This window comes from Paramisgurnus dabryanus, chromosome 12 (genome assembly GCF_030506205.2).
Source record: "Paramisgurnus dabryanus chromosome 12, PD_genome_1.1, whole genome shotgun sequence".
NCBI lineage: Eukaryota > Metazoa > Chordata > Actinopteri > Cypriniformes > Cobitidae > Paramisgurnus > Paramisgurnus dabryanus.
In genome coordinates, this window is record NC_133348.1 from 30,897,565 (window position 1) to 30,924,902 (window position 27,338).

Genomic DNA, 27,338 nt, shown 5'->3' on the forward strand with positions numbered 1-27,338 from the left:
ATCCTAAATTATTAGATGAACCTGTTTGAGGTCGTTAGCTGCATAAAGACACCTGTCCACCCCATACAATTAGTAAGAATCCAACTACTAACATGGCCAAGACCAAAGAGCGTCCAAAGACACTAGAGACAAAATTGTTCACCTCCACAAGGCTGGAAAGGGCTACGGGGAAATTGCCAAGCAGCTTGGTGAAAAAAGGTCCACTGTTGGAGCAATCATTAGAAAATCAAAGAAGCTAAACATGACGGTCAATCTCCCTCGGACTGGGGCTCCATGCAAGATCTCACCTCGTGGGGTCTCAATGATCCTAAGAAAGGTGAGAAATCAGCTCAGAACTACACAGGAGGAGCTGGTCCATGACCTGAAAAGAGCTGGGACCACCGTTTCCAAGATTACTCTTGGTAATACACCAAGACGTCATGGTTTGAAATCATGCATGGCACGGAAGGTTCCCCTGCTTAAACCAGCACATGTCCAGACCCGTCTTAAGTTTGCCAATGACCATTTAAATGATCCAGAGGAGTCATGGGAGAAAGTCATGTGGTCAGATGAGACCAAAACAGAACTTTTTGGTCATAATTCCACTAAACGTGTTTGGAGGAAGAAGAATGATGAGTTCCATGCCAAGATTACAATCCCTACTGTGAAGCATGGGGGTGGTAGCATCATGCTTTATAGGTGTTTTTCTGCACATGGGACAGGGCGACTGCACTGTATTAAGGAGAGGATGACCAGGTCAATGTATTGCGAAATTTTGAGGGAACAACCTCCTTCCCTCAGTTAGAACATTGAAGATGGGTCGAGGCTGGGCCTTCTAACATGACAATGACCCGAAGCACACAGCCAGGATAACCAAGGAGTGGCTCTGTGTGAAGCATATCAAGGTTCTGGGGTGGCCTAGTCAGTCTCCAGACCTAAACCCAATAGAGAATCTTTGGAGGGAGCTCAAACTCCATGTTTCTCGGCGACAGGCCAGAAACCTGACTGATCTAGAGAAGATCTGTGTGGAGGAGTGGGCCAAAATCCCTCCTGCAGTGTGTGCAAACCTGGTGAAAACTACAGGAAATGTTTGACCTCTGTAATTTCAAACAATGGCTATACCAAATATTAACATTGACTTTCTTAGGTGTTCAAATACTTATTTGCAGCTGTATCATACAAATAAATAGTAAAAAAATCATACATTGTTATTTCTGGATTTTTTTTAGATTATGTCTCTCACAGTGGACATGCACCTACGATGACAATTTCAGACCCCTCCATGATTTCTAAGTGGGAGAATTTGCAAAATAGCAGGGTGTTCAAATACTTATTTTCCTCACTGTATGGTATATATTTACGAATTATTAAACCAAATTGTGTGTTTGTGACATTTGAACGTCATTTCTCTTTGGTCCCAGCATTTACTTCTGAGGTACTTAAATGAAATCCTTAGGTGCAAAGCTGTACTTTTTGAAAGGGTTCAGCCCCAGTGACAGTTTTGTACCTTTATTTCTGAGAGTGCTTACTTATGAGGTAAATAGCCATGTAATAAGCGGGATAATGTACAGGCAGGTTGTTATTGCGAAATAAGCCTATACATTATCCCTTACTTATACCACGGGGCTGTTGAATGCTTTATTCTGATTGGTTGATAAATGTTTCACAGGTATGCATTATTTTTCCATAAACGGACACCTGACCTGTCAAATGTCTTAAAATAACCACCAGAACAATGTCTTAGCAATTACTATATTTGTGGTAATCATGGTATTAGCCCAAATAATTGATTTCGCCCAAAAAAATTATTTTATTTCCGAATAATTCAGAGGCCCATCGTCAATTATTACTGATCAATGTTAGTTTTTCTTACTTTTACCAGCTAAACACTATCAGATCCTGAGACTTAAACGGGTGATGAATCGGCTGTTTTTATTGTTTTATACTGTTGTCTGATGTTTGCGTGGTTTTTACAATAAAAAAAAACATCAAAAGCAATAAGTAATAGACTATTTTGTACCCTGGTTTTGAGGCGGGCCCACATTGAAGACTAGGGGTGGCATAATGTATCGCGATATGAAAATGTATCGTACACTGGCATCAAATATTGATAAATTAATAAATAAACAATAAGATGTCCCAAATAGATTTCCCAGCGTCATTACTTCATGGCTCCTCAGTGTGGGGGATAAACAAATAAATGATTGTAATGAGGGAAATGTAAACAAACGTTAACTAGTCTGAAAGAGATTAGCATAGGATGCGCGTCCGTCCACCCACGTTTAAGACCAAATGCTTTTAAACCATTGATGGGCTGGGAAATTAGAAATATATTTACAAAGAAAATCTATTAGCATAAAATGTTTAATGCACTTGAAATGTTACACGTTGCTAAAATGTTGTTCATTTACCTCATGACTTCAGACGACGTCCAAATGAGACAATGCCAGCATTTGTCTTTGCACATGTGCGACCCGCAAATTTTTTCTACAAGTTTGCGAGCCCACACACAAAAAACGAATGTGCAACCGTGTTTTTAGTGCTCCTTTGCATGACGTGTCTAATCTTTGTAACCATACGCTCAGTAATCTTTCAGAGGTCTGCGCAGCGCCGGTGAACTTGAAGTCATCAGACATTGCTTGGATGAAAGATAGAGTGGAAGAACTTACAAATTAACAGCAACACTATAGATATAAGTGTATTTTGCTTCCTATTTAAATTTGATCAATTGTGCATGATGACATGTGCAAAAAATGCATATAGAGTTAAGTCTATTGATTATAGGGATGTAACGGTATCAAAAATTCACGGTACGGTAGTATTTCGGTATGATGCCCACGGTACGGTAATTATTGAAACATTTACAGGAAGGAAAAAACATATGAAGACTTGGAAAAACTGCCATAAGTGTTCATTAAACAAGACTGAACATTACAATGTACAAAGTGTAGCGTTGCGTAGTGTTTACAATTTTCATAAAAAGGACAAAAATAATTAGACCATGTAATAAAATAAAAAAATCAAGTTTCAGTTTAGTTTGTCAACTTTAAACAACTCCCAATCAGTCAGGTTTTAAGAATTGAGTCACTCCCTCAATTGACCTATTATTATTATTATTAATGCTAATGCTTGATACTCCTATGAAAGCAACAGTTGTGATTGTAGAATCAAGAAAAGATGATGGGTTTTAAGCGGGTCAATTCCTGAAAACAAAAACAACCCAGTAAAAATGAAAATAGCAGCTTACTTATTGTAGCTGGACCTACAGCTGAGGTCAGCTCACTCAATGCAGGGGCTCATTTCTCAATCGGAAGTCTGCAGCCTCCATAGGTCGCATTTGTAGGCTGCATACGTCATGAAGACCGTCTTATTTCAGAATATTAACATTTTTCAAGTTGACAATTATTCTTATTCATTCGTATATTGTTGTAACATGCTTATGACTTGCGAATGTAATACTCATTTAACTTAAATACACCAGGCGTGTAATGACGTATGCAGCCTGCATATGCGACCTAAGGAGGCTGCTTTCTAATTGAGAAACGGCACACACTCTCCTCATTCATGGATTTACTCACACTTTTTTTTTTGTATGTCCATCACATTTTGTCTTTTCTCGTTTCTTGTCACAGAGAACGCGAACTTTTTCCACACATCAGATTTAAAATCTGCGTTTCTTTTGCTTCCGCCATTGTTGCTCCACTTGTAGAGCGGCATCAGAGTGGCACGCATGGGATTATAGGAATTGTAGTTCCCGCGTCCCTCCACTCGCTGCACTTGGGCGGAAAAAAACTACACGTGTTGCCCGGAAGACCCAATGTTTTACCGAATCACGTGACCACGGTTGCACCGCGAAAATTTTATACCGCAATACCACGAAATTTATAATACCGTTACATCCCTAATTGATTATTAAAGTATTTGTCAGTAATGCAGATATTATGGGGAAAAAGTAAATAATTGCATTCATTGATATAAAGTTTGCACCTAACTTTTCTGCTTGCAATCTTAACATTTTCAATCAGGGGCTACAGTACTCCTAGTAAAAAAGCTATTCTGGAGCCCTGTACCTAAAAAACTTTTTGTGGACTTGCATAAAAAAGAGACAAAAGTTGCACTTAATCTTTTCCAGGGCATTTTGTTTTTATCGTGTATCGAACCGTACCGCGAGGTAACCTGCGTTTCCCACCTATATCCACCAGTTTCTTGACGTATATGTGGGCGCTGCCATCTTTGAGCTTTCCGGATTATAGCTTCCAGTAATCCACTAAAGCTAATTTTAGTATATTGCGAAGGACAAAAGTGTGCCGTTTTGATCGGCTGTTTAATGTTTATTATGAAATCCAGGAAGACCGACATAATTTGTGCAGTTAGGGGTTGCCATAATACCTAATACAAACGCAGTAAATCTCTACAAAATATTTGTTTTAACCATAGTCCATGCACTTATATGTTTTTGTTTGACCACATCATGTATGTGTTCGAACCACAAAAGATTCTGGGTGCTAGAGATGATACAAATAAATGAAAATGCGTATGTTGAAATCCAAATCTTCAAACCCGACCTGACTAAATACAACACAATAAGCGTCCATCAGAATCTAAATTGCGGCTCTAAAGTCCTTATGACTAACTTTGTATATTCTAATGTGCTTGTGAGGTTACTTTTATGAACATGTAACGTTACATACCAGTTATATGATACAAAAGCTTTGTTTTAGGACATATCAAAAGATCTCTAATAAAGCAATAGTAACACATAATAATAACATGTAAACAAACACTTTGTTTTCCCCACGCGAGCTGTACCTTCTTTAAAAACAAACTTCAACCACGCATTCCTAATTTTAAGTTTTTGTTGGAAGGTTATACAGCGACTGTATTCTTCCACATCCGGGCACTGTATAAACTTTGGCAATCTTTAAATGGATATTTGCTGATTAGACGTTGCATACAGTTTGCTTTGTCCCACATGTGTTACTTCCCTACACGCAAACCTGTGGGCGGGGCTACAAAAGCAGTCGTTGCCCATCCAGTTTGGAGGTGGGGATTAAAATCTCTACAATGTCATAAATTGGATTCACTGCTTCTTTAAAGGCGGGGTGCATGATTTTTGAAAAACACTTTGGAAAAGGGAGTCGGGCCGACTACCAAAACACACTTGTAGCCAATTAGTAGTAAGGGGCGTGTCAACTAACAGTCATCATTGCCTGGGTTGCGTATGTGTGGGGCGGGTCTATCAATAGAAGGTCCAGATTATATTGGGGTAGGGGCTTGATTGTTTAGGTGATTTCAAATGTCAACACTGGCTTTCAGAGATCATGCAGCCCGCCTTTAAGTAAGGTGTTGCTTCATGTGTGTCTCAGTTTGGTTGTATGAAACAATATTTATTTAAGAACTTAAGATCTGCTCTTTTATGCAAGAGAAATAGATGTAAATATCAATAGATCTTAAACAGTATAATTAGATACGATTTTATGATACTGAAACAGATTTGATGTTTTATGGCTGTGTATGGAAATTGACATTCTTTTTTTGTTTGTAATCCATAAGGCTATAGGAAACCATGAGTTTGACAGCGGTGTGGACGGCCTTGTGAAACCTTTCCTCCAGAAGGTCAACTTCACTGTTCTCAGTGCAAATATTAAACCTGATATAACCATCGCTTCTCAGATCAGCGGCTATTATTTTCCATCCAAGATCTTCACTGTTAACTCAGAGAAAGTGGGTGTTGTTGGGTACACATCAGTGGAGACACCTGCACTGTCTTTACCAGGTACTCTACAATATTTCATTTCATAAGATCATCTCACGCTGCTACCCAATCTCACAAGGTTTCGTGATATAGTCACGTAATTTTTTTATTAGTAATTTTTGTGCGTTTTCGTGATCGTATAATGAATTCCTGTTTTGTGTGATTATCACGTATTGGTTACTCAACTGCTTTTTCCTATTTTCAAACCATTGTCGCTTCGGTTTAGGGTTAGGTTTGGTGCTTGCATTAGAATGTCGCTTTATGTTTTGGTTTATACAATTTTTTCTGATTTATTTTTTTATATGTCGCCAGGCGTTAGGGTTAGAGTTGGGTTTGGATAGGGATGTCATTTTATGTTAATCTAACCCCAAACAATGTGACTATATAACGAAATTTCGTGAGACTAGGCTGCACATTACATCCTATGTTATTTACTGTAACAATGTACAATAGTAATGTTTTTTGACCCGGTTCTTTTATCATTTAAGAACAATTTTTCAAGCTCCAAAATGACAAAATTAAACAGATACAAGCGAAAAAACACAAAAGCAACATTTGCCGTTTTATAGAGCAAGTTGTCAAATATTAAAACTGTCTGCAAGCCTTGTGTGCTAGAAGATATTCAGTAACTAAAGAACATTACAGGTGCAGTAGACTGGAAAACTGTATTTATCTAGTCATGGATGAATAATAAGAGTTCTGTACATAATGATCATGAGCCTCAAACACGATTGTTTCCTCCTTCATATGTAAACCTTGTGCATGCAAAAGACAGCTGGAAAACAGACAAACTCAACATAACACCAACTGTGAGGTTATAGTTAAAATTAAATTAAGTACAATGTTGTTAAAAAGCTAATAACAAAGTTGTGACTGTTGAGTTAGTGGTATCTGCTAGTTAATGCTATATGCTAATGTTTAGGCTGAAGTTCTACTATTGGGGCCCTATCTTGCACCCAGCGCAATTGACTTTGTCAGTGACGCATGTATCATTCGTATTTTGCACCGGCGCACAGCGGGTTTTTCCCTCCACAGACGCACGTCGGCAAACTAGGGAAAGAACTTGCGCTTCCTGGGCGGTTCAGCGCAAAAAAGGAGGCGTGTTGCGGCGCAAACCATCCCTGATGCTATTTTGCAGTTTCAAAAAACAATTGCGCCACTGACCAAAAAAAACTAGTCTAAAGTCAGTGGCACACTGCGCGTGGTTCATTATCCTATTTTAAGGACGCATGTTTGACCATAATGTATAGCGTGCACAACGCGCACACACTTTGCTTATCTAATCTACACAGATGCAACAGTTATTTTTGCAAATCATAAATTGTTACAATAAAAAATATTAACACATGAGATAAGGGAAATCATAGTGGTGAGCATTGTAGTGATAGTTTTTATTTATTTTGTGTGGCTGCGTTAAAAAATTCTGCAAATAACGATTAAAATATTTTCATAAGAAACCTTAATGTATATGAACTTGATTTGTTAGTGTACTTTGGGGTTGGACCTTGCTTGCATTTCTTGGGTCCGATTTCAAAGCCCCCAAACCCTTTCAGCGGTGAGGGTGGACGCAGCGATGTCCTCTGCTGGCGTCAGGTCCAGAGGCAGATCCACCTCCCGTTACACGGCGTGCCCGATTTATGCTGGCAAGCTTGGGATTCCCCCGTCTCCTGACATCATTGTAGCGCTTGCGGCGCAACGATGGGGATGCCAGCTGATGAGACAATTGTGGCTATTTCCTCTCACGCCTGTTTAGCCTACGCTGATTTGGGCAGGTTTCTTCCATCCCCATACAAAACAACTTCTCTGTCTTTGACTGCTCTTACAAGAACGTCGGTCTCCTCGGCTGTGAACCGCTCCTGGCGTGCGCCTGGTAAATCCGTCATAATAATAGCAACCCGCCATGGAACTTGCGCCCTTGCGTTTAAAGGGAATGTTGGATAGCGTTCTGATTGGTTTATTTGACGTTACGCCCAAACCACACCTATGAATAATAAACCTACTTCAACGACCAACCCCTTATCGATTTGCGCCTGGCGCAAGAGTTATTTCTCCCGCCGGGAAAATAGCAACAGTGCCCAAGATCCGCCCACAAACTCACTTGCGCTTTGCGCTTCGCACTTGCGTTTCAGATCGTTAAAATAGGGCCCGCCTTAGTGTTTTCACCTTGGTAATTGTTTGCTAATTGAGCCTAAGCTGTGCTTACTTGAGTGAACAGTATTGAACCCTCCTTACGTCTAACCTTTTATTTATGTGTATAATAACCCAAGATGTGGAGTAGATGTAAAGATGTGAAATATTTTTTACTCGCTCCAGAAGTATCTGTACTTTTTGAGAGTATTTTTGTTTGCCAACTTTTACTTCACTACATTTTGTTTTATAATGTTGTACTATTCACTCCACTACATTTAATAAACACATTTAAAGTTTGTTTCTCCTTAATACGGAAGTATATTAAAAATGTAGTACTTTCGTGTTAACACTCAAGGAAAATGTTAAAGTACTAGATTTATTTATGTAATTAAATTACATTTAATATGAAATGTAGTTTTTTTCAAAAGTATGATATTAGTAAAAGAAAAAAGAGAAAGTTATTGTATTGTTATTGTATTTAAGCTTATTATGTTGGCTTGACGAAGCCAACATATTGTTATAGCTTTTAAACTTATTCTTATTTTTCTTCTTACTGAAACTGTTAGGGCTGCCTAATGATTAGTCACGACTATTTGTTTGCAGAATAAAAGTCTTTGTTTACATAATTATTATACACAGTACATCAATAAATATTATGTATATGTATATATAAATACAAAGACATGTATGTATAATTTTAATTAAAACATATACTGATATAATAAATATTTATATTTATATATTATATAAATTATATTTAAATATACAAATGTTTATACACATGCAAATATTTCTTAAATATATACATGCATGTGTGTGCATTTATATATACATAATTATTATACACATTACGCACTTATTTAATATGTAAACAAAAACTTTTATTCTGCAAATTCTCTACTGTAACTCCTTCTAGAGCTCTTAAACTAAATCCACCAATCAGTGGTCTTCAGACTGATCTGAATTTGGTTGCTATACCTTTTCTAAGGGATCGGACTTAGGTAATTTGTAAAATGGACGATCAATCTGCAAAAATTCCCACAGACTTTGCAGGGTCTGATGATTTCATAGAAACATGTGGGTTACCATATTTGAAGAGGCTGGAAGGTTCTGTAAAAGCATACCTCGAAATGAGGTGTACCTTGTACCCAATAGGAAGCAAATGCTGCCCAAAATCGCCCTATAGAGATACTATGTTAAAGGGAATGCCTATGAAACAATGTGTTTATCCTACTATGGTAAATTGTATATAATTATAAAATTCATACTGGCAAGTGGCCTATAGAGTATTATTATTGGCAAGGGATCGGAGTTACGGAATACATAAAATGTATTTATTTATAATCTGGTGTTTATAATCTGGTGTTCCTCTTAGTGGCTGCATGAAATGTTTCTCTCTGCAAGGGCAATACAAAATATTTCATCATCATGAAAACAATTGCTGACCAGGATCTGGGGGCTGTAGACATGTGTCAAAGACAAGACCTGAGTTTTGTTCTGTGGTAGAATCAGGTTCATTAATTTAACCAATGACATTTGACTCTGTTGTTCTGTGATCTCACTTTGGCTGTTGTTGTCAGTGTCCATTGGCTCATTATGTGCACTTGTTTCATCTGTAGGCTGTTCCTGCTCATTAATCATATTGTTGGCTGAAAGTGTCTTTATAGTCTGAATAAAATTCTTTCAGTTTTCTTAAAGCAGCCAAAACTTTGTGCATGTCCAGAGTCTGACACTGATAATGACCTTTGGCAACAAAGACATCTTTTTAGTTTGACTGTAAGGAGTTGTGATTCACTTCTTGGGCTGGGTAAACAATTTCCTGTTGTTTCCACTTCAGATGCAATAGAAATTACAGCTCCTTTTATAGCTCTCTGTTGGCCTCTTTTTGTAGAAAGTGCTACAATTTTAGCAAAGGGAATGTACTTTGCAATAACATTTTTTCTAAGATATGTAAATTATACAGTTCTGGGGGAATTGAAGTAAACTGAAGCTTTTTGGCTGTAGCAATATTTGGCATTACACCTCTCAAAAGTGTAGTACTGTATGGCAGCTGTGTCATATTTTCAGTAGGGAAAGTTACAACTTGCATTTCATCTTGGTCAGTCAGTTGTTCATATCTATCAGCAACTGTCCTTGTGAATGATACTGGCAGCAGATCAAATTGCACCTTATCACTCAACTGGAAACACCCTTGAAACATCCGCAACCGTCAACAACCGTCTCTATCATGTCTTTTAAACATAAAAAATGTAACAGCAGTACCCGTGCCCTCAGTAGTAGACATACTGTACCATCTGCGGTGTGAATATCCAAACCTCCCAGAGCGATCTCTAAACAAAGCAACACAATAAAGTCCACATAAAAACAGGGCGTGGCTGATTTCACTTCTGAGACATTGCAGAGCAGGGCTCAAAGCAAAGAATTTTTATACTGGTGGTTCAGGTTTTCACTTTCCCTGCCAACATTTTTACTGGCCACACCAAAAAAAAAGATTTGAGTGTCACATAATTAAAATAGCAATTAAAAAGTCTAATATAATTGTATGCATATTCATTTTATTCATCATTTGTTAAGACAATTGGCAAATGTAAACTCTAATTCTGAAATTTCACAATCAATCTCATCAATAGTTTCAGGTATATCAGGATTAATTGTGCACAGAAATGGAGAATTCATATCAAAGGAAACTTGTTGGAAGGAAGTTTTTTTTGTTTACGGTTGTTGCTTGTTCCAACAACGAAGGGTCCCGACTTTACCTGGAAACTGACAGCAAACTGTGCAAAATATCGCATAGTTTCTTTAATCGTATTTTACTGAACACTGTAAAAAAAATCAGTAGAAATTACAATGTTATTGCAGCTGGGTTGCCGGTAATTTACTGTAGATTTTCATTTATGTTATTTACTGGCAAGAGTTTGTTCAAAGTTAAATACATTTTAAATATTAACAAGTCTTTATCTTTACAGAATAAAACTATACAATAACAGCCTCATGCAAAGCATTATGGGAACCAGAAATCATCATCAACCTTTTTCTGTTTTTTGCTTCAGATTTTGTTTCCCAGAATGTTTTGCTTGATGCTGTTTTTAGTTTTACTCTGTAAAGACAAAGACTTGTAAATGTTTAATTTTCATTTAACTTTGAACAAAATGTTGCCAGTTAAAAACATAAATTTAAATCTACGGTAAATTACTGGCAACCCAGCTGCAATTTCTACGGATTTTTTTTTACAGTGAAGTAAATGTCTGTTTCCAAGATGTTAAATAATTACGTTTTCGTTTTTGCCTTATAATTAGAGTGCTACGTTTCTTTGCTTTACCAGCTGACATAACGCAACACACGCAACAGTGTCCAAAACAATGGTAACGCTTTTCTTGAAGGGGTGTTTATAAGGGCTGGGTATTGGCAGGGGTCTCATGATACAATACATATCACGATACATGTTGCATGATACAATGTATCATGATACAATACAATACGTTGCGATACATTGCAATACTTTTTTACTTTTTTTTTTAAGGCAAAGTGCTTCCACAACGTCTGAAACATTGGCCGAATGGCCGTATATGACAGACAACTAAACAGCGACAACTACAGCGGCGGAGAAGGTTGTTTGATGCAAACAGAGGGATTTGATGGGGTTTTAAAAATATCAATGGTAGAGATTGAAATATCGTTACAGTATCTTGAAAAAAAATATCACGATAGTTAGCTGTATCGATACACGTGTTATGAACATAAATGAGATTTTATACACATTTATGACAACCGTCATTAAGTGTCATTCATTCAGTTATGTAATTTTTATGCAAAGATGACATTGTTTAAGATGTCTTTGTTATGACAACTTGACATTAACCAATACATCATAACTGGTCATAAATCTGTCATAAACATGACATTACAGAATAATTATCAAACTTAAAGGTGCAGTGTGTAATTTTTTGAAGGATCTCTTGACAGAAAAGCAATATAATATACAAAACATTATCATGGGTATATAAATACCTTTTTATAATGAATCGTTATGTTTTTATTTACCTTAGAATGAGATGTTTTTATCTACATGCACGAGGGTCCCCTTATGTGGAAGTCGCCATTTTGTGCCGCCACGTTTCTACAGAAGCCCTAAACGGACAAACTTTTTTTGTCTTTGACGATGACTAGTTTTTTTTTTGGTAGCGGCTACTGTAGCTTCTCTATGCGTTTTGAAAGCGAGGGGTGAGCAGTGGCCTGAGCCGTTAGTTGCAATTCGCAACCTCACCACTAGATGCGGCAAAAATTTACACACTGCACCTTTAAGAAACTCCCTAGCTATGGGTTAACATTAAATTAAACTTAAATTTAAAATACCTTTATGTATGTGCGCAATACATAAAAAACTGACAACTAACAGAACTTGTTTTTCCTCACACAGAGGGTTCTGAAATTTTCTGACATAGAAGAAAAAACAAACAAAACATTTAATTAATTTAATTTAATGTTATTAACTTTTCAACAATATGGACCCAACGCTGCATGGCTTAACCCATTTTGTACTGTTTTCATTTAATTTGAGGTGAATCTGTCTCCAAATGCAATAAAATGCAATTTTATCAATTTTAATTATTATTATTATTATAATTATTGGATGATTGGTTTTATTTGTAAAACACATGGGGGGGACCTAAAAAAACATTATGAACTGAAGAATATTCATTATGCTGTTATAAAACTACTTTACAGATAATTAATACTTAATGGCATTTAAATGACAAATTCAATTTGTATCACTGGTAGAAAGGGGTCAGTTATGTTGTCTTGGTAATGTCAAGTTCTCATGACAAGTTATGATGTATTGGTTAATGTCAAGCTGTCATAACAAAGACATCTCAAACAATGTCATCTTTGGATTAAAAAAAACTGAACGAATGACACTTAATGACCATTGTCATAAAATTTAATGTGCATAAAATTCCTTTATGTTTATAGCACATGTCATGATTGTGAAGGTGTAATGTCAGTCTTATAAACACCTATTCAAGTAAAGTGTTACCAAAACAACCAATAAGGTAGGAGAAACCTCATGACATTGCTGAGAAGTTAACATTCGTGAAGCCTAAAATGTGTCTCGATGGTAACTTTGGATTAGTACACATACAAAGGCAGAAATATATTTTATTGACTGAGTGCAAAGCAATGCTGTTTACTGGCCTGAGCATCTCTCACGCTGGCCCCGGGACATCGGGAAGTCTTTTATGTTGAGTCCTGCAGCACAGTATTCTCAAGGTTTTCATAGCTGCCTAGTGCAGGTCTATCTCTAAACCTCTGGTGATGTTTGAGGATTTTGTAACAGCCCAAGATTATTCAGTAGCTCATCAAAATCAAGAAGATTACTCACAAATTGTGTTTGTTTGACACTAGTGTACAATTTATCACCTTTCTTTAAAATGTCATCTAATTCCAAACTGTGCAGCTCATTACATTCGTTGTGCATTTGACGCAGAGTTAATGCAAAATAAAGCTTCTAGCTTCCGACACTGCTTTCACTTCTCTTTCCTTCTCTTGGCATGAAAATGGAACAGGGTTAGAAAGCTAAAAATTTACCTTTTGTATGTTAAACTAGATCAAAATTTCCAGACAAAATATTAATGTACTGTTATATGTATTATCTATTATATGCAGTCGATTATAGGAAATGATGTCATTTTAAAACTAAACTAACACCCAAGGAAGCAAGGGCACATTGGATAGGTGGTTCTGCTCTCACTTTTTCTGTCATTGCAAAATGTTCAACTTTGTTATTTTGGTTAAAACTGTGTTCTGGGTGTTAACCCATAGTGTTCTGGGTGTAGGTTAACCCATAGTGTTCTGGGTGTAGGTTAACCCATAGTGTTCTGGGTGTAGGTTAACTCAGTGTTCTGGGTGTAGGTTAACTCACACTGTTCTGGGTGTAAGTTAAGTCAGAGTGTTCTGTTTGGGTATGTACTGTATGGCATGTTTTAATTGACAGAATGCAGTTGGGATGCGTTTGACGTGCAAGCAAAGCAGCAAGCAGAGCAGCAGTGTTTTGGAATGCACGGCCATGTGTTTTATCAGTTAGTTAGGTAAAACTACAGATTAGAGGAAAAGCAATGATTTAAGCAAGATAAAAGTTTATGAGAAAATCTTTATAAAGGTCAGGACAGCACAGGAAAAGCTGTACAAAACATATTGTACGACAACAATTAGTTAATTTTTTGTTTTATACTTAAAGGAACAGTATGTAAGAAATGTATATCAATTAATCGTAAAATGGCCCTGATATGTAACTAGACATTAAGAAATCATTTTCATTTCAAATACTTATATCACTGACAACAGTGGTCTGGCCAGGATATTGTCATTCAAAAAGTGGAGTTGCAGCTCTCAACTGATGTTTATGTTGTCATTTTGTGTATTGGCCACCAGTTGTGTGATTGCAGTACCAGTTTTAGCCACAAGTTTTGTGATTGCAATACCAGTTTTGGCCACAATCCTACATACTGTTCCTTTAAAGTTTCAAGATGTTACACTACTAATATAAATGTTTAAAAAGGCTGGATTATATTATCTCGGTTAACACAGAATTTAGCTCCAGTTTCCATATGGGGCAAGTCTGTATGTATGCCCATTCTGTTGATGGTGGGCCAGTCAAGAATTGATTCTCTGTTAAGTATATAATTTTGTGTAATGGTACAGATGGACAGAGGGGAATGACATGGAGATAAAACTAAGGTGATGTTTATTAAAACAAGCAACAGAAAACAGATGATGTAGATATGTGGCAGGATGAATGGTGATGATAACAGTAGCACAGTTGATAATTACAGATGGCAACTCCACACAAACACACTTGACAGTCACAGATAACAAAAACGCTTTTTTTAAACTTGATAGTAGACGACAATGGAAACAGAGGATTATAATAGTCCAGGGAAGAGTCAGGCAGTTAGCAACATGAAAGGGGTATGTAGTGATTAGACCAAATAGGGACCGAGGCTGCGTCTGAAAACTCTAAATTGATGCCTTCTGTGGCAGCTTTCCAAGGCATGAAGGCATCAAGGCATGACCGAATCCAATGTTAGGTTTACTTCCTGATTCCTGAGATCTTGTCCCACAATTCTATGCATATGCATGCATGGGGAATGTAATTGTTCGAGCCTGGTCGAGTTTGATATAAAAATGGCGTCAAAGAAAGCTGCTGGAACACAAATGTAGTGTAAATGTATATGTATGTCTTAAGAAACTTGCTACGACGCTTATATAGCACTGTATGTTGAGCAGCGGATGCGCGCCTAATTGAGCACCCTAGCAACCAAAACAAAAACAGATATATCTATAAATCTAAAAGTTATAGAGACATGGTGGTTAGTTTATATCATTCATGCTGGCAACCAGCATATGGAGTATCATCATTGGTCACTAACAAGCCACTCCCTAGCAACCAAAGACAGTACCCTAGCAACAGAATACACAAAGCCTTATATCTCTGCATCAGAACATTGACATAGGGTTGGGTCTTTTAATCATGCTAGCTTCATGTTAAATCATGTTAGCATTATGTTAGCTTCATTTTATATAATTTTAAAATAATGTTAACTTCATGTTTAGTCAAGCTATCTTCATGCTAAATCATGCTAACATCATGTTAACTTCATGCTAAATCATCCGAGCTTCATACTAAATCATGCTAGCTTCGGGGTAACATCATACTAAATTCATGTTAACTCATGTTAGCTTCATGCTAAATCATGTTAGCTGGCTTTATCAAGCCAGCATCAGGGTTTGTTCTGACAAACTTTTATATCTAGTTATATTATTGCAGTTTCTTCATTTTCCTGTTTTCCTTCCTGTCTCTATGGCTTTCATGCAAAGATGTATTTTCTGTAAGTTGTTTTTGCAACAATGCACATTGTGAAACATGCTTTAGAAACTAATTAAATCGAATCTTTATGATCTTACAGGTCCTCATCTTTCGTTTGAGGATGAAGTAGCTGCTCTTCAGACTGAAGTGGATAAACTCACCACGATGGGTGTTAATAAAATCATTGCGCTTGGACATTCTGGATTTATTGTGGACCAAAAGATTGCAAAGAAAGTTCGAGGAGTGGATGTTGTGATTGGAGGTCACACCAATACATTCTTATACACAGGTGTATATATACGTCACTGTATGAATATGAATATAACTGAAAAAAAGATGCATTAAGATGCTGTTTGATGTTGTAAGTTGGCAATGTAAAGGTGCTCTCATGTTTTTATAACAGTAATACTTGCCATAGGTCAATCATAATATTGAATAACTGAATTATTTTCTGAAATAATTGCTAAATTATTGAAAGGAATGGAAATTATCTCATATTTTACTTCTCCATATGCAATCTCAGATGTATAATGCAATTATCTTATCAACCAATCACATGGCAGTTGCTTCAATGCATTTAGGGATGTGGTCCTGGTCAGGACAATCTCCTGAACTCCAAACTGAATGTCAGAATGTTAAAGAAAGGTGATTTAAGCAAATTTGAGCGTGACATGGTTGTTGGGCCAGACGGGCCGGTCTGAGTATTTTTACAATATGCTCAGTTACTGGGATTTTCACACACAACCATTTCTAGGGTTTACAAAGAATATTGTGAAAAGGGAAAAACATCCAGTATGCAGCAGTCCTGTGGGCGAAAATGCCTTGTTAATGCTAGAGGTCAGATGAAAATGGGCCGACTGATTCAAGCTGATAGAAGAGCAACTTTGACTGAAATAACCACTCGTTACAACCGAGGTATGCAGCAAAGCATTTGTGAAGCCACAACACGCACAACCTTGAGTCGGATGGGCTACAACAGCAGAAGACCCCACCGGGTACCCCTCATCTCCACTACAAATAGGAAAAAAGAGGCTACAATTTGCACGAGCTCACCAAAATTTGACAGTTAAAGACTGGAAAAATGTTGCCTGGTCTGATGAGTCTCGATTTCTGTTGATGGTAGAGTCAGAATTTGGCATAAACAGAATGAGAACATGGATCTATCATGCCTTGTTACCACTGTGCAGGCTGCTGGTGGTGATGTAATGTTGTGGGGGATGTTTTCTTGGCACACTTTAGGCCTCTTAGTGCCAATTGGTCATCGTTTAAATGCCACAGCCTACCTGAGCATTGTTTCCAACCATGTCCATCCCTTTATGACCACCATTTATCCATCCTCTGATGGCTACTTCCAGCAGGATAATGCACCATGTCACAAAGCTCGAACCATTTAAACCATTGGTTTTTTGAACATGACAATGAGTTCACTGTACTAAAATGGCCCCCACAGTCACCAGATCTCAACCCAATAGAGCATCTTTGGGATGTGGTGGAACGGGAGCTTCGTGCCCTAGGTGTGCATCCCACAAATCTCCATCAACTGCAAGATGCTATCCTATCAATATGGGCCAACATTTCTAAAGAATGCTTTCAGCACCTTGTTGAATCAATGCCACATAGAATTAAGGCAGTTCTGTAGGCGAAAGGGGTCGGTCAAACACAGTATTAGTATGGTGTTCCTAATAATCCTTTAGGTTAGTGTATTGTGTCAGTATTTTGAAATATGAGTGGACAACTCAGAAAAACATCTTATTATTTTTAAACAGTTATTATTTTTATAGGATGCAACCCGGGGGCGGAGCCAGACATTGTAGACATTGGGGGCTTAGCCTAAATGTAGGGTTTTCAAAGCATGGTCCCCTGCTAATATTTTTTCTCCATTTACGGCAGCTTTATAAAGTACATTTTTTTAATCCTATTACTATTTTTAATCCTATCTTATCCTTATTTTGGATAAGAGATGTTAAAGTGTCATTGTCAAAATTTGTTATGTTACAGTTTCAAAATGACAATACAGAGAACACAGCAAGTGTTCATATTGAAACTGTAACATAACACATTTTGACACATTGACACTTTAACTTCTCTTATACAAAAATAGGAAAATATGTTTGCTGTAGGCTTATCCAGTAACTATAAAGCTACATAGGCAAGAATAACAATTTTGACTTCAGCAGAACATTTTCTGCTTATGGAAGCGCTCTCTCTCTCTCTCTCTCTCTGCCTGTGATCTCTCTCTCAACCCTCCTCTCTCCCAATTTGCACTGACAATTATCACACATAAGGATATTTTAATGTAAAAAATTGAGGATTCACATTTTATAACTGTCTATTAATGTATTTCTGAAATGAAATCATTGCGACTTTCAGTGAAATGCATATGGACAAAACATAAGCTGCCTAAGTGACTTTATATCCTTTCTCACCTTCTTACTTCTGACGTCTTTAAAAATATATATTTATCTATAAAAAAAGAGATATGTGCAATGAACAAGTTTTTCTAAGTTTTAATTCACTGTGATTAAATGTACTTTTAATACAATGTTACCAATGACAGTGTGCAGCAGCAGCAGAGTAGGCAGAATGGATCACAGCGCTAACAGTAGCCATGCAGATAACATATTAGTTGACGCTATTTTTTTATTTTTATTTTTTATTTATTTATTTATTTAGAAAAGGGACAGTGTACATTAATTAACATTTGTATATGTAAATGTACCCAAATTAGCCCTAGGGCTAGTTTTCATTGGTAGTCCCTTTGCCAGATGTTATTAGGCTCCAAGCTAAAACAAAAAATGGTTAAACATTACAACAATACATCAATACATTACAGCAATCAACAGTTAAAATTCATGAACACCTCTATTAAACACAATTAAATACAACAAGTCTATACTAAATTTAATATTATAAGTAATCCTAATAAAAATAATAATAAACGTAGCAACATTAATGTTCACATTGTTGGTTATGAAGAAGCCATTTCTTAAGGTTAAACTTAAAAGAGATAAATGATGAGCACTCTCTAATTGAGTGAGGTACAGCATTCCACTGATGTGAAGCTCTGAATGAAAAAACAGTTTGACCAAATTTTGTTCTCCTACGTGGAATTATACAATCTGCTCTAATTGCACCTCTTGTAATTCTGTTTGCAGCAGATTTAAATATTATAAAATCAGCCAAAGAAGGAGGAGCCATACCATGCATAATCTTATAAACTAAACAACAATTTTTAAAATTGATTAAATTTTCCCAATTAAACAAATTATACTTATTTAAAATGTTACAATGATGAAAGCTAAATTGTTTTTTATCTAAAATTTTAAGTGCTTGTTTGTATAGGGATTCTAAAGGTTTTAAGACTGTCAGATGTGTATTCGACCAAATTGTCAAACAATATGTGACCTGAGAAAGAATCATTGAGTGGAAATATATCTTTGCTGCCTCATTTGACAAGCAATTTCTAATAAACCTAAAATTGACCATGTTAAACTTAATCTGTTTGCAAACTTTTTTTATGTGAATTTTAAAACTAAGACTAAGACTATTTAAAAGTATTTACATCCCATAACTATTAATATACACTTTTACAGTAATAACGAAGGCACTGTAATAATAAACACTTTGAAAATGCCTTTACTGTGAGGAGATTCAGCATATAGAGGGTTTTCACGACGCGTCATCGGAGCGGTAGTCGCCATATTGGAGGCACTCCGCATCACAACAGAGCACAGGCACTGAAGTATATCCCGAACGTCGTCAAGGAAAATGGTTAATTATTGCCGTGTTTGACGTTGTACCAATAGGACACATCGAGAAAAACATTTGGAATATTATCGACTTCCAAAAGTTATTAAAAACCAGGGAAAGGAATGCAAGAGATTTTCATAGGAGGCACTTGTGGTTGGCAAAGCTCAGGAAAAAGAGTAGTATTGTATTAGAAATATGATTGAAGTAAATAAAGAAAGGTATGTTTTTTAAAGAGTATTTAATATGTACTTTTTAAAAGTATACTTTAAGTGTATGCACAAAATGTATTTAAACACAACTAATATTTGCGCTGCAATGCCTTAATGCCAGTGTGCTTAATTGCTCATAACAAATTTTCTATTGTAATGATAATAATATTTTTAATAGTAAATGGTAAAAACAATTATTCTTTTTATTGTTTTACTGTATGCTTTTTTTACTGTAAAGCACTTTGGTAGGACACTGGCTATTTAAATTTGCTATATAAATAAAGCTGACATTGACATATGGGCTCGGCATGATAACCAGATAGTTGACTAAATCGGGATATGCAACTGAAGAAAGAATCGCCGGGTCGTCACGGATCCAATGAAGAGGGAGCTAACTCGTAAGGATCTGCACCGCCCTATAAATTGTAATTTCTCGAAATATCGTGCCTTTTCTTGTGGTCCAAGTCCTTCCCTATATGCCCTTGTATCTTGGATGCATTTTCTGTTGTTTAGACATGTCTACATTCACTTAAAGTATCCAAAGCGCACAATAATCCATTGTACTCCGTTCAGTTCTTTACACCGAGTGCCTCCACAATGGCCGCGCATCCGGGTTACTGCCCAGAACGTGACGTCAGTGAAAACCCTCTATTAATTTGCCTTCAACTTCAATCTCTCATTCTTTGCCTGGAGTGGGGGACTGGAGCGTTTAAAGCTGAACGCCGCCACCTAGCGTACTGGATGAATTCATTTTTACAGATCTGAAATAATTCGAGGCTTTTGACAAAACATTCGGGGCTTGAGCCCCAGAAGCCACCCCCTCGCTCCGCCCCTGTTACTAATTACTTTCTAAATCCCATTTAGTAAATGATAACAAAGATAGTCTTGAAACGGCTCGAATAAATAATATGAAAGTACATAATTACAACACTTTTTAAGGTCCAATTCTTACTATTAACTTTTGCCTCAACATAGTCCTAATTACTGCTTCAAAATACTTAGGAAAGTAGTTGTTAAGTTTAAGTATTGGTAGAAATTGGATGGTTTGAAATCCTTTTCAAATCGCATTTCCGGAAATCCATTTCAGTCTGACCGTCCTGATCGCATTTGTGTAGCTTTTCGGTTACGTCAAGCTGTCACATCACATAAAACACGTCAGACATCGAGGCAGATTGTCGTGCCAGCGCGAAAGTGCAGATTATACGGAAAACGGCTACAGGACGTCCAGATCGGATCTGAACAGTTGTGATACACAATGTGGACAGTGAATCTGTCAAATTAGATATGCAACAAAATTTGGACTGACAGTGTGAACAAGGTATTAGTCTTGATAGAGGGGCTTCAAACAGCAGGGAACGTGTCACACTTCATGTGTTGTCGGTTTCAAACATGCAAAAAATCTTCATCATTAGATTAACTGTTGGCCAATTCCTCAGTGTGGTCCAAAGGCTCCAGAATAAATAACAATTTAATTAAACTGACCATCAGCGTAATTCAATTGGTTTGATAATGCAAAGGAAAATAGATCTCTAAAATAGAGGTACATAAAATAAATGTAATTTATATGTAAATAAAATTGTAAGGAGTAAAAAGTACTTTTTTTTTTTAAAGTATTGATTTTTAATTGTACTCGAGTAAAGTAAAAATCCTCAAAAATAATACTTAAGTACAGTAATCAAGTAAAATTACTCAAGTACTTTACACCTCTGATCTAGAGTCCATACACAGTATTTAGTTCAATTACATCAGAAGTAACTGTAATTAAATTACCGGAAAAATAAGAGTAATCCCTTACTAATTACTCAGTAACTAGTTACACCCAACAAAAAAGTTACACCCAACACTGCTGATAAATAAGCACTAGTATCTAATTTACAGGATCTAGATTTTAATGAGTAAGTGCTAGTAGGGGTGTGCATTGGCACTGCCCTCACAATTCGATTCAATTACGATTCACCAGGTAACGATGCAATTCAATTTGATTCTACGATGCATTGCGATGCATCAGAATTTAATTCTACTGTACACAACAAGGCAAATTTTTAATCAGTCAAGTAGTAAAGTCAAGTGCAACTATTTTCAACAAAAACGGAAGCTTAGCAGCTTTAAGACAATGACAATTATATACCTGAGATGAGAATTTTACACACAGCATAATGTCTAGTTTCCCATTAACTTCGTAGAATCCGAAATGTGCCCATATGTCCACTTTCCATGGAAAAGGTTGCATTTTTATTTACCCATCTATCACGGTCATCTCTCTCCGCTTCAGCCATCTTGGTTGTTGTTGTTATGCCCCCAGAAGTAATTGAAACTTCACAACTTTATTGTCCACTCGAGGCCAGAAAATAAACAGTGACATAATCGATTATGGCACTTTGCTGCATCAATGCTGAATTGTGCATACGCGCATTGCGATGCATTGCCGAATCGATTATTGTTGACACCCCTAAGTGCTAGTATCTAATTGAATAGTTATCAGTATGTAAAGTTTAATTATAGATACTAGTAAATGTCAAAAAAGTTTGCAAGTAGATTCCCAGATATAAAACTTAGAGTTTTTCTCAGGTTCTGTGAAAAGTATCTATACGTAAGAACGGACTTGAGGTCTAACTGTGGTTTTACACCAGACGTGAGTTCAACGATTTGCACGAATAGATTAAATACAAAGTCAATGCCTAGATGCGATTAGATTTGGGTGGGGCGTTTACCACGAAAACACGCGCAATTTGCCTCAAATGCGTCTTCGCCCAAGTTGAAAATATTAAACTCGAGTGAAAAATTCACATGACACAAAGTTAAATCCCGCGAGTAATCTAGAGCGAGCAACACGATGCTACCCGTTTGGTGTGTACATAGCATAAACCTTTCTCTTTTTTGTTTATTTATTGGGTGCTTATTTGTTTAGGAACTCAACCCTCCACGGAGGTTCCTGCAGGGCCGTATCCATTTATGGTAAACTCTGAGGACGGCCGTCAGGTCCCTGTGGTCCAGGCCTTTGCTTTTGGAAAGTATCTGGGATACCTAAAAGTGACCTTTGATTCGAAAGGAAATGTGGTGAAGTCTTCAGGCAATCCAATTCTTCTGAATGAGTCTATATTGCCAGGTGAGGAAATGGTTTAAAGGGCCAAGATGTACTGTAGATATATTTTCAAAATTAAAACACCCATTTCTTACATAGAGCAATTAATTTTTAATAATAATGTATGAATTTACCTCCAATGTAAAACTGGGTTTAGAGGATTTTGAATGTGTTTGAAATTTTGTTTTTTTCCCTAGCTCTTATACTCTGTAGTGCACAGTATTGCAGGACACTGGTACCGTGCAGTATATTTATTATTTAAGTGTACTTCAGTGGATATCAGTTTTTATTGTTTATTTAAAGAATTTTTGTAGTTACAATTTGAGGACTGTATTAGATTCAGCCTATCAATACCTGAATTTTCTTTGTTAGATCCAAGCATTCAGGCTGAAGTGGAATCCTGGAAAAGGAATCTGGCCAATTACTCTTCACAAGTTGTAGGACAAACCCTAGTGTTTCTCAATGGAACATTTGAGGAATGTCGCTTTCGCGAATGTAATTTGGGAAACTTGATCTGTGACGCCATGGTGAGTGAATAGTTATGAAAACGTGAAAAAGCTTATAGTTTGTTTAAACAGCGCCGGCCGGTGTCTTCTCTTCCAAGGGGCGTGAATTCCAAATATGTGTTCGGTGCATCAAGTGAACCATGTGCATTATGTGTCATGTCAAAATATGTGCTTGTACATGAGTCAAAAGTGTTTATGATTAAGAGGTCAGTAATAAATGCAGAGAGCTAACTGTAATGTTAAGGGAATATGAGAGTGCTGTTGGACTCTATAGCCAAACAGTTCACATTCTCACAACATAAATCATCAAAAATTAGAGACTGAGACCAAATCAAACTGTGAGGGTAGAGACCAAGGTCAGCACTCCTTAAAGGATTACTTCGCTTTCATAAAAAATCCAGATGGGTTAACAGTTTGGGATGAGTAAATTATTAGGAATTTTTATGAAAGTGGAGTAATCTTTTAACTTAACCTGAAAGATCCACATAATCCTAACCATAAACTCATAATAAGATAACAAGTCACTGCTGAGGTGACTTGTATGTGTAGGAATTTTTCTATGGTTTCTACAGTATGAGCAAACAAATAAAAAGACTAAGAAGCTGAAATAAACATCTTTATTTAACACGTATTTTCCATGTTCTACCATCCACTGAAGACATAAAAATTTGTTAAATCTGTTTAAATAATGTTATGAGATCAATACTTTATATCAAATATTTATATAAATGCTACTAAATAGAAAAACTTAAACAGCCAGTAGGTAGCGGCCAATAAAAAAATCGAGTGAGTCACAGAAATATTTATTCAACCGATTTGCAGCAATTATCACTGCAGTTGTGGTCAAGACCTGTCGTGAGATGAAACTCCTTTCAGTTGAGACTGAGACCTTAAAAATGGTCTCTATACTAGTCTCGAGTACTACCACACTACTAAATCATGAAAAGTTTTGTGAAGTAACAAGTTAACAAATACTCTAGTTACTGTAATGTATTGTTAATGTATACTACTGTATTCTGTAGTATTAAAGGGGACATTTCACATTTTTTTAAGATGTCAACTAAATCTTTGATGTCCCCAGAGTACATATGTGAAATTTTATCTCAAAATACTTGGGTGTGTCCTTTTAAATGCAAATGAGCTGATCTCTGCACTAAATGGCAGTGCTGTGGTTGGATAGTGCAGATTAAGGGGCAGTATTATTATAATAAAATCCCCTTTTGACATCACAAGGAGAGCCAAATTTCAATGATAAAGGGCCCTATTTTAACGATCTAAGCGCATGGTCTAACGCAGTGATTCCCAACCGGGGGTACGTGAAGAGTTTCCAGGGGGTACGCGAAAAGATTTAGATTTTGCTTTGATCTCATTTACTTTTAATAAAAATGTCTTTCGTTTGTCCAGTCATTGACATAAGATTGATTTTTGTGAGGAAAGCATTGTAAAAAGGACAACTTTACATGTAATTTTAATCTTATCATTAATATTATTAGCCGTCGTGAGTAAATGCGATGCATGCTCCAAAACGCATTAGCGATGTCCAACTCAAGAACGATTTGCGTGTGATTTACTACAAAAGCGCAAATAAAATACACAGGCACAATAATGGCATAAGCACATTTCCATAATGACCATTGCAGTCTACTAAGAGCAGCGCAAATAAGTACATGAGACCTCGGCAGGACATCGCAATGAAAATGCGGACTGCGGAGTGTGAAATTCCAGCTAAAAGCACACTAAGAACCGGAGGACGGATGACGAAAGATGAAGGGTAAAAGAACTTTTGAAAAACCTGATTTGACTTCTTGTGACTTCTCCTCCTCTTTTCTCCAGCAAATTAAACATAGCATAGGTTTGGCAAAACTATATATATTTTTTTAAAAAGTATGTTCCTCTGGCAAAATTTAATACTCTCCTCACATTAATGTTGCTTCAAAAGGAAAACATCTGCAAATGCAATAAGGTCGCAAAAGTAACACCTTTTCAGAGCTAAATATCTACTGCGTGTCTTTAGTAAGATCAGTCGTTATTAACGCCAAAATGATGGTTTGCGCAAGCTGTTAGTAAATATGTCCCTTAAAGGGGTCATATGATGAAATTTTGTAAAATAAGTCTTTGGCGTTCCCAGAGTCCATATGTGAAGTTTTATCTCAAAACACCCTACAGATAATTAATTATAGCATGTCAAAGTTGACATTTTATAGGCCTGAGCAAAAATGTGCCGTTTTTGGGTGTGTCTTTTAAAATGCAAATGAACTGATAAAATGCAAACACTGATCGCAATGATGGTGGTTTGTTGAATTAAACATGCTTCATCAGTCAGTGATTTTTAGTTTAATGTACGAAGGGTTACTTTGATAGGGCCTTACTGATAGGGCTGTGGGGGTACTTAGGGCTAAAAAGGTTGGGAACCACTGGTCTAACGCACATGGCGCACAGTCTAAAAGGGCGTGTTTGAATCACTGATCTATATAAATGACTGGATTGCGCATGACGTCACACTTGTGAAGCCACCGCGCCGCCATGTTGGTATTCCCAAACGTTTTATTAAATCAATGGACGTTATCAGATTTTAGGGATAAAACATCACTTTACTCGTCTTCGTTTTTATATGTGAAGTTACCCTGTACATTATTACAACACAAACGTCCAAAGCATGTAAATAGTTATTTACTGAAAGTTGTACATTTTGCGTTTTAAACAGTTATTATACATTCATCTTTATTACAGTATCAGATCAGCAGACAGACCGCAGCATATTTAGTATTAATGACAATAAACATGCTCATTCTGAAATCTAAATAAATAATCATGCTTTGTACCGTATGTGCATGCAATAATTTGCTAGTTTTGTAATTATGTTATCTAAACTTACAAGTTACCTAAACTTATTTAGAGAAATAACGCTGACCGTCACAGTGTAGCTGAATGTCAAACAAAACTTTATTTATACCCGTGTCATTAACAAATGCAACAGACATACTCACCTTAACAGTTTTTTATAAATCCATTATCCTGCCCGATTAAAACATAAACATTGCAAATAACACCAGAATTAACAAATAATTAACGTACACATATCCTAAAAATTAACCTTGTGTAGCTGATACGCTGTAAAGGGGGTACATTTTGATCATGATTTTGAATGGAAGTCAATGACGCTCTCTGCCGGTTGGGTATACCAAGATGGCGGCTCGAACTCTGCGCTGGCTTTACCTCACGCAGTTACGTCAAGCGTTCTATGCGCAATCCAGTCATTTATATAGATCAGTGGTTTGAATCAACTTTTGCTAATTTAATGACAGGAAAAATAGTTTGTGCGCCTGGCTCACAGTCTAAAAGAGTTGTTCCTATTCTCGTAATGAGTAATGGGTGTTTTTTCATTCAATAAACCAATGAGAGTCTCATCTCTCATCCCCTTCAAAGGCCAGTTGCGTTTGAACCATGCCGATTGCCTATTTACATGGTAGAGTCTGTAAGCGGAAAACTGTAAACAGTTGAAGAAGTTTAAGTTTGATGGTAAAAAATGTGTTGTGTTTTATTTATTAAAATAGTTATTTTTGTAATTAAAGCTTCGGTTCTCTTTAAAAGTCGATAATTTTGTAATGGAGTAATAAGTAAAATAAGCAGTGTTTTAATTGCTGATAAAGTATGATGCATGATCACTGTCTATATTTACATGCACAAAATTTTGTCAATCCGACTAAATTTAATCTGATTGAAGGTTACGACAACACAGTTTACATGCACCCTAAACATTGCAATCTGATCAAATTTTACATGTACATTGGATATAATCCCAACCAAATTTTTGCGCCAGCACACAGCCAGGGTTGTTAGCTTTGGGTATCAAAACCATTCCAATGGGCATTCAAAACTAGCCCAGAACCATCCCGATGACTATTCACTGGCACCTGTAAAACCATAAATCATAGTGCTAAATCTAACAAAGTATGATTGTACTGTATTAAAACATTTTTAATACACAATCGACTGAACTTGTATGTAAATAAAATTTCACCACAGTGGTAGATTCTCTGTAGCCCTGAACGACAACCTTTGT

The 27,338-nt window shown here is 36.6% G+C and overlaps 1 protein-coding gene across 1 annotated transcript in view; it reads left to right on the top strand.

Annotated features, from left to right (window-relative positions):
- nt5e (5'-nucleotidase, ecto (CD73)) overlaps positions 1-27,338 on the top strand; it is a 50,551-nt gene that overhangs the window by 9,546 nt on the left and 13,667 nt on the right. The window contains exons 2-5 of the mRNA XM_065268972.2: positions 5,533-5,755; positions 15,829-16,017; positions 22,596-22,793; positions 23,142-23,296. Coding sequence (XP_065125044.1) covers positions 5,533-5,755; positions 15,829-16,017; positions 22,596-22,793; positions 23,142-23,296 — 765 coding nt within the window. The remainder of the gene's footprint in view (positions 1-5,532; positions 5,756-15,828; positions 16,018-22,595; positions 22,794-23,141; positions 23,297-27,338) is intronic.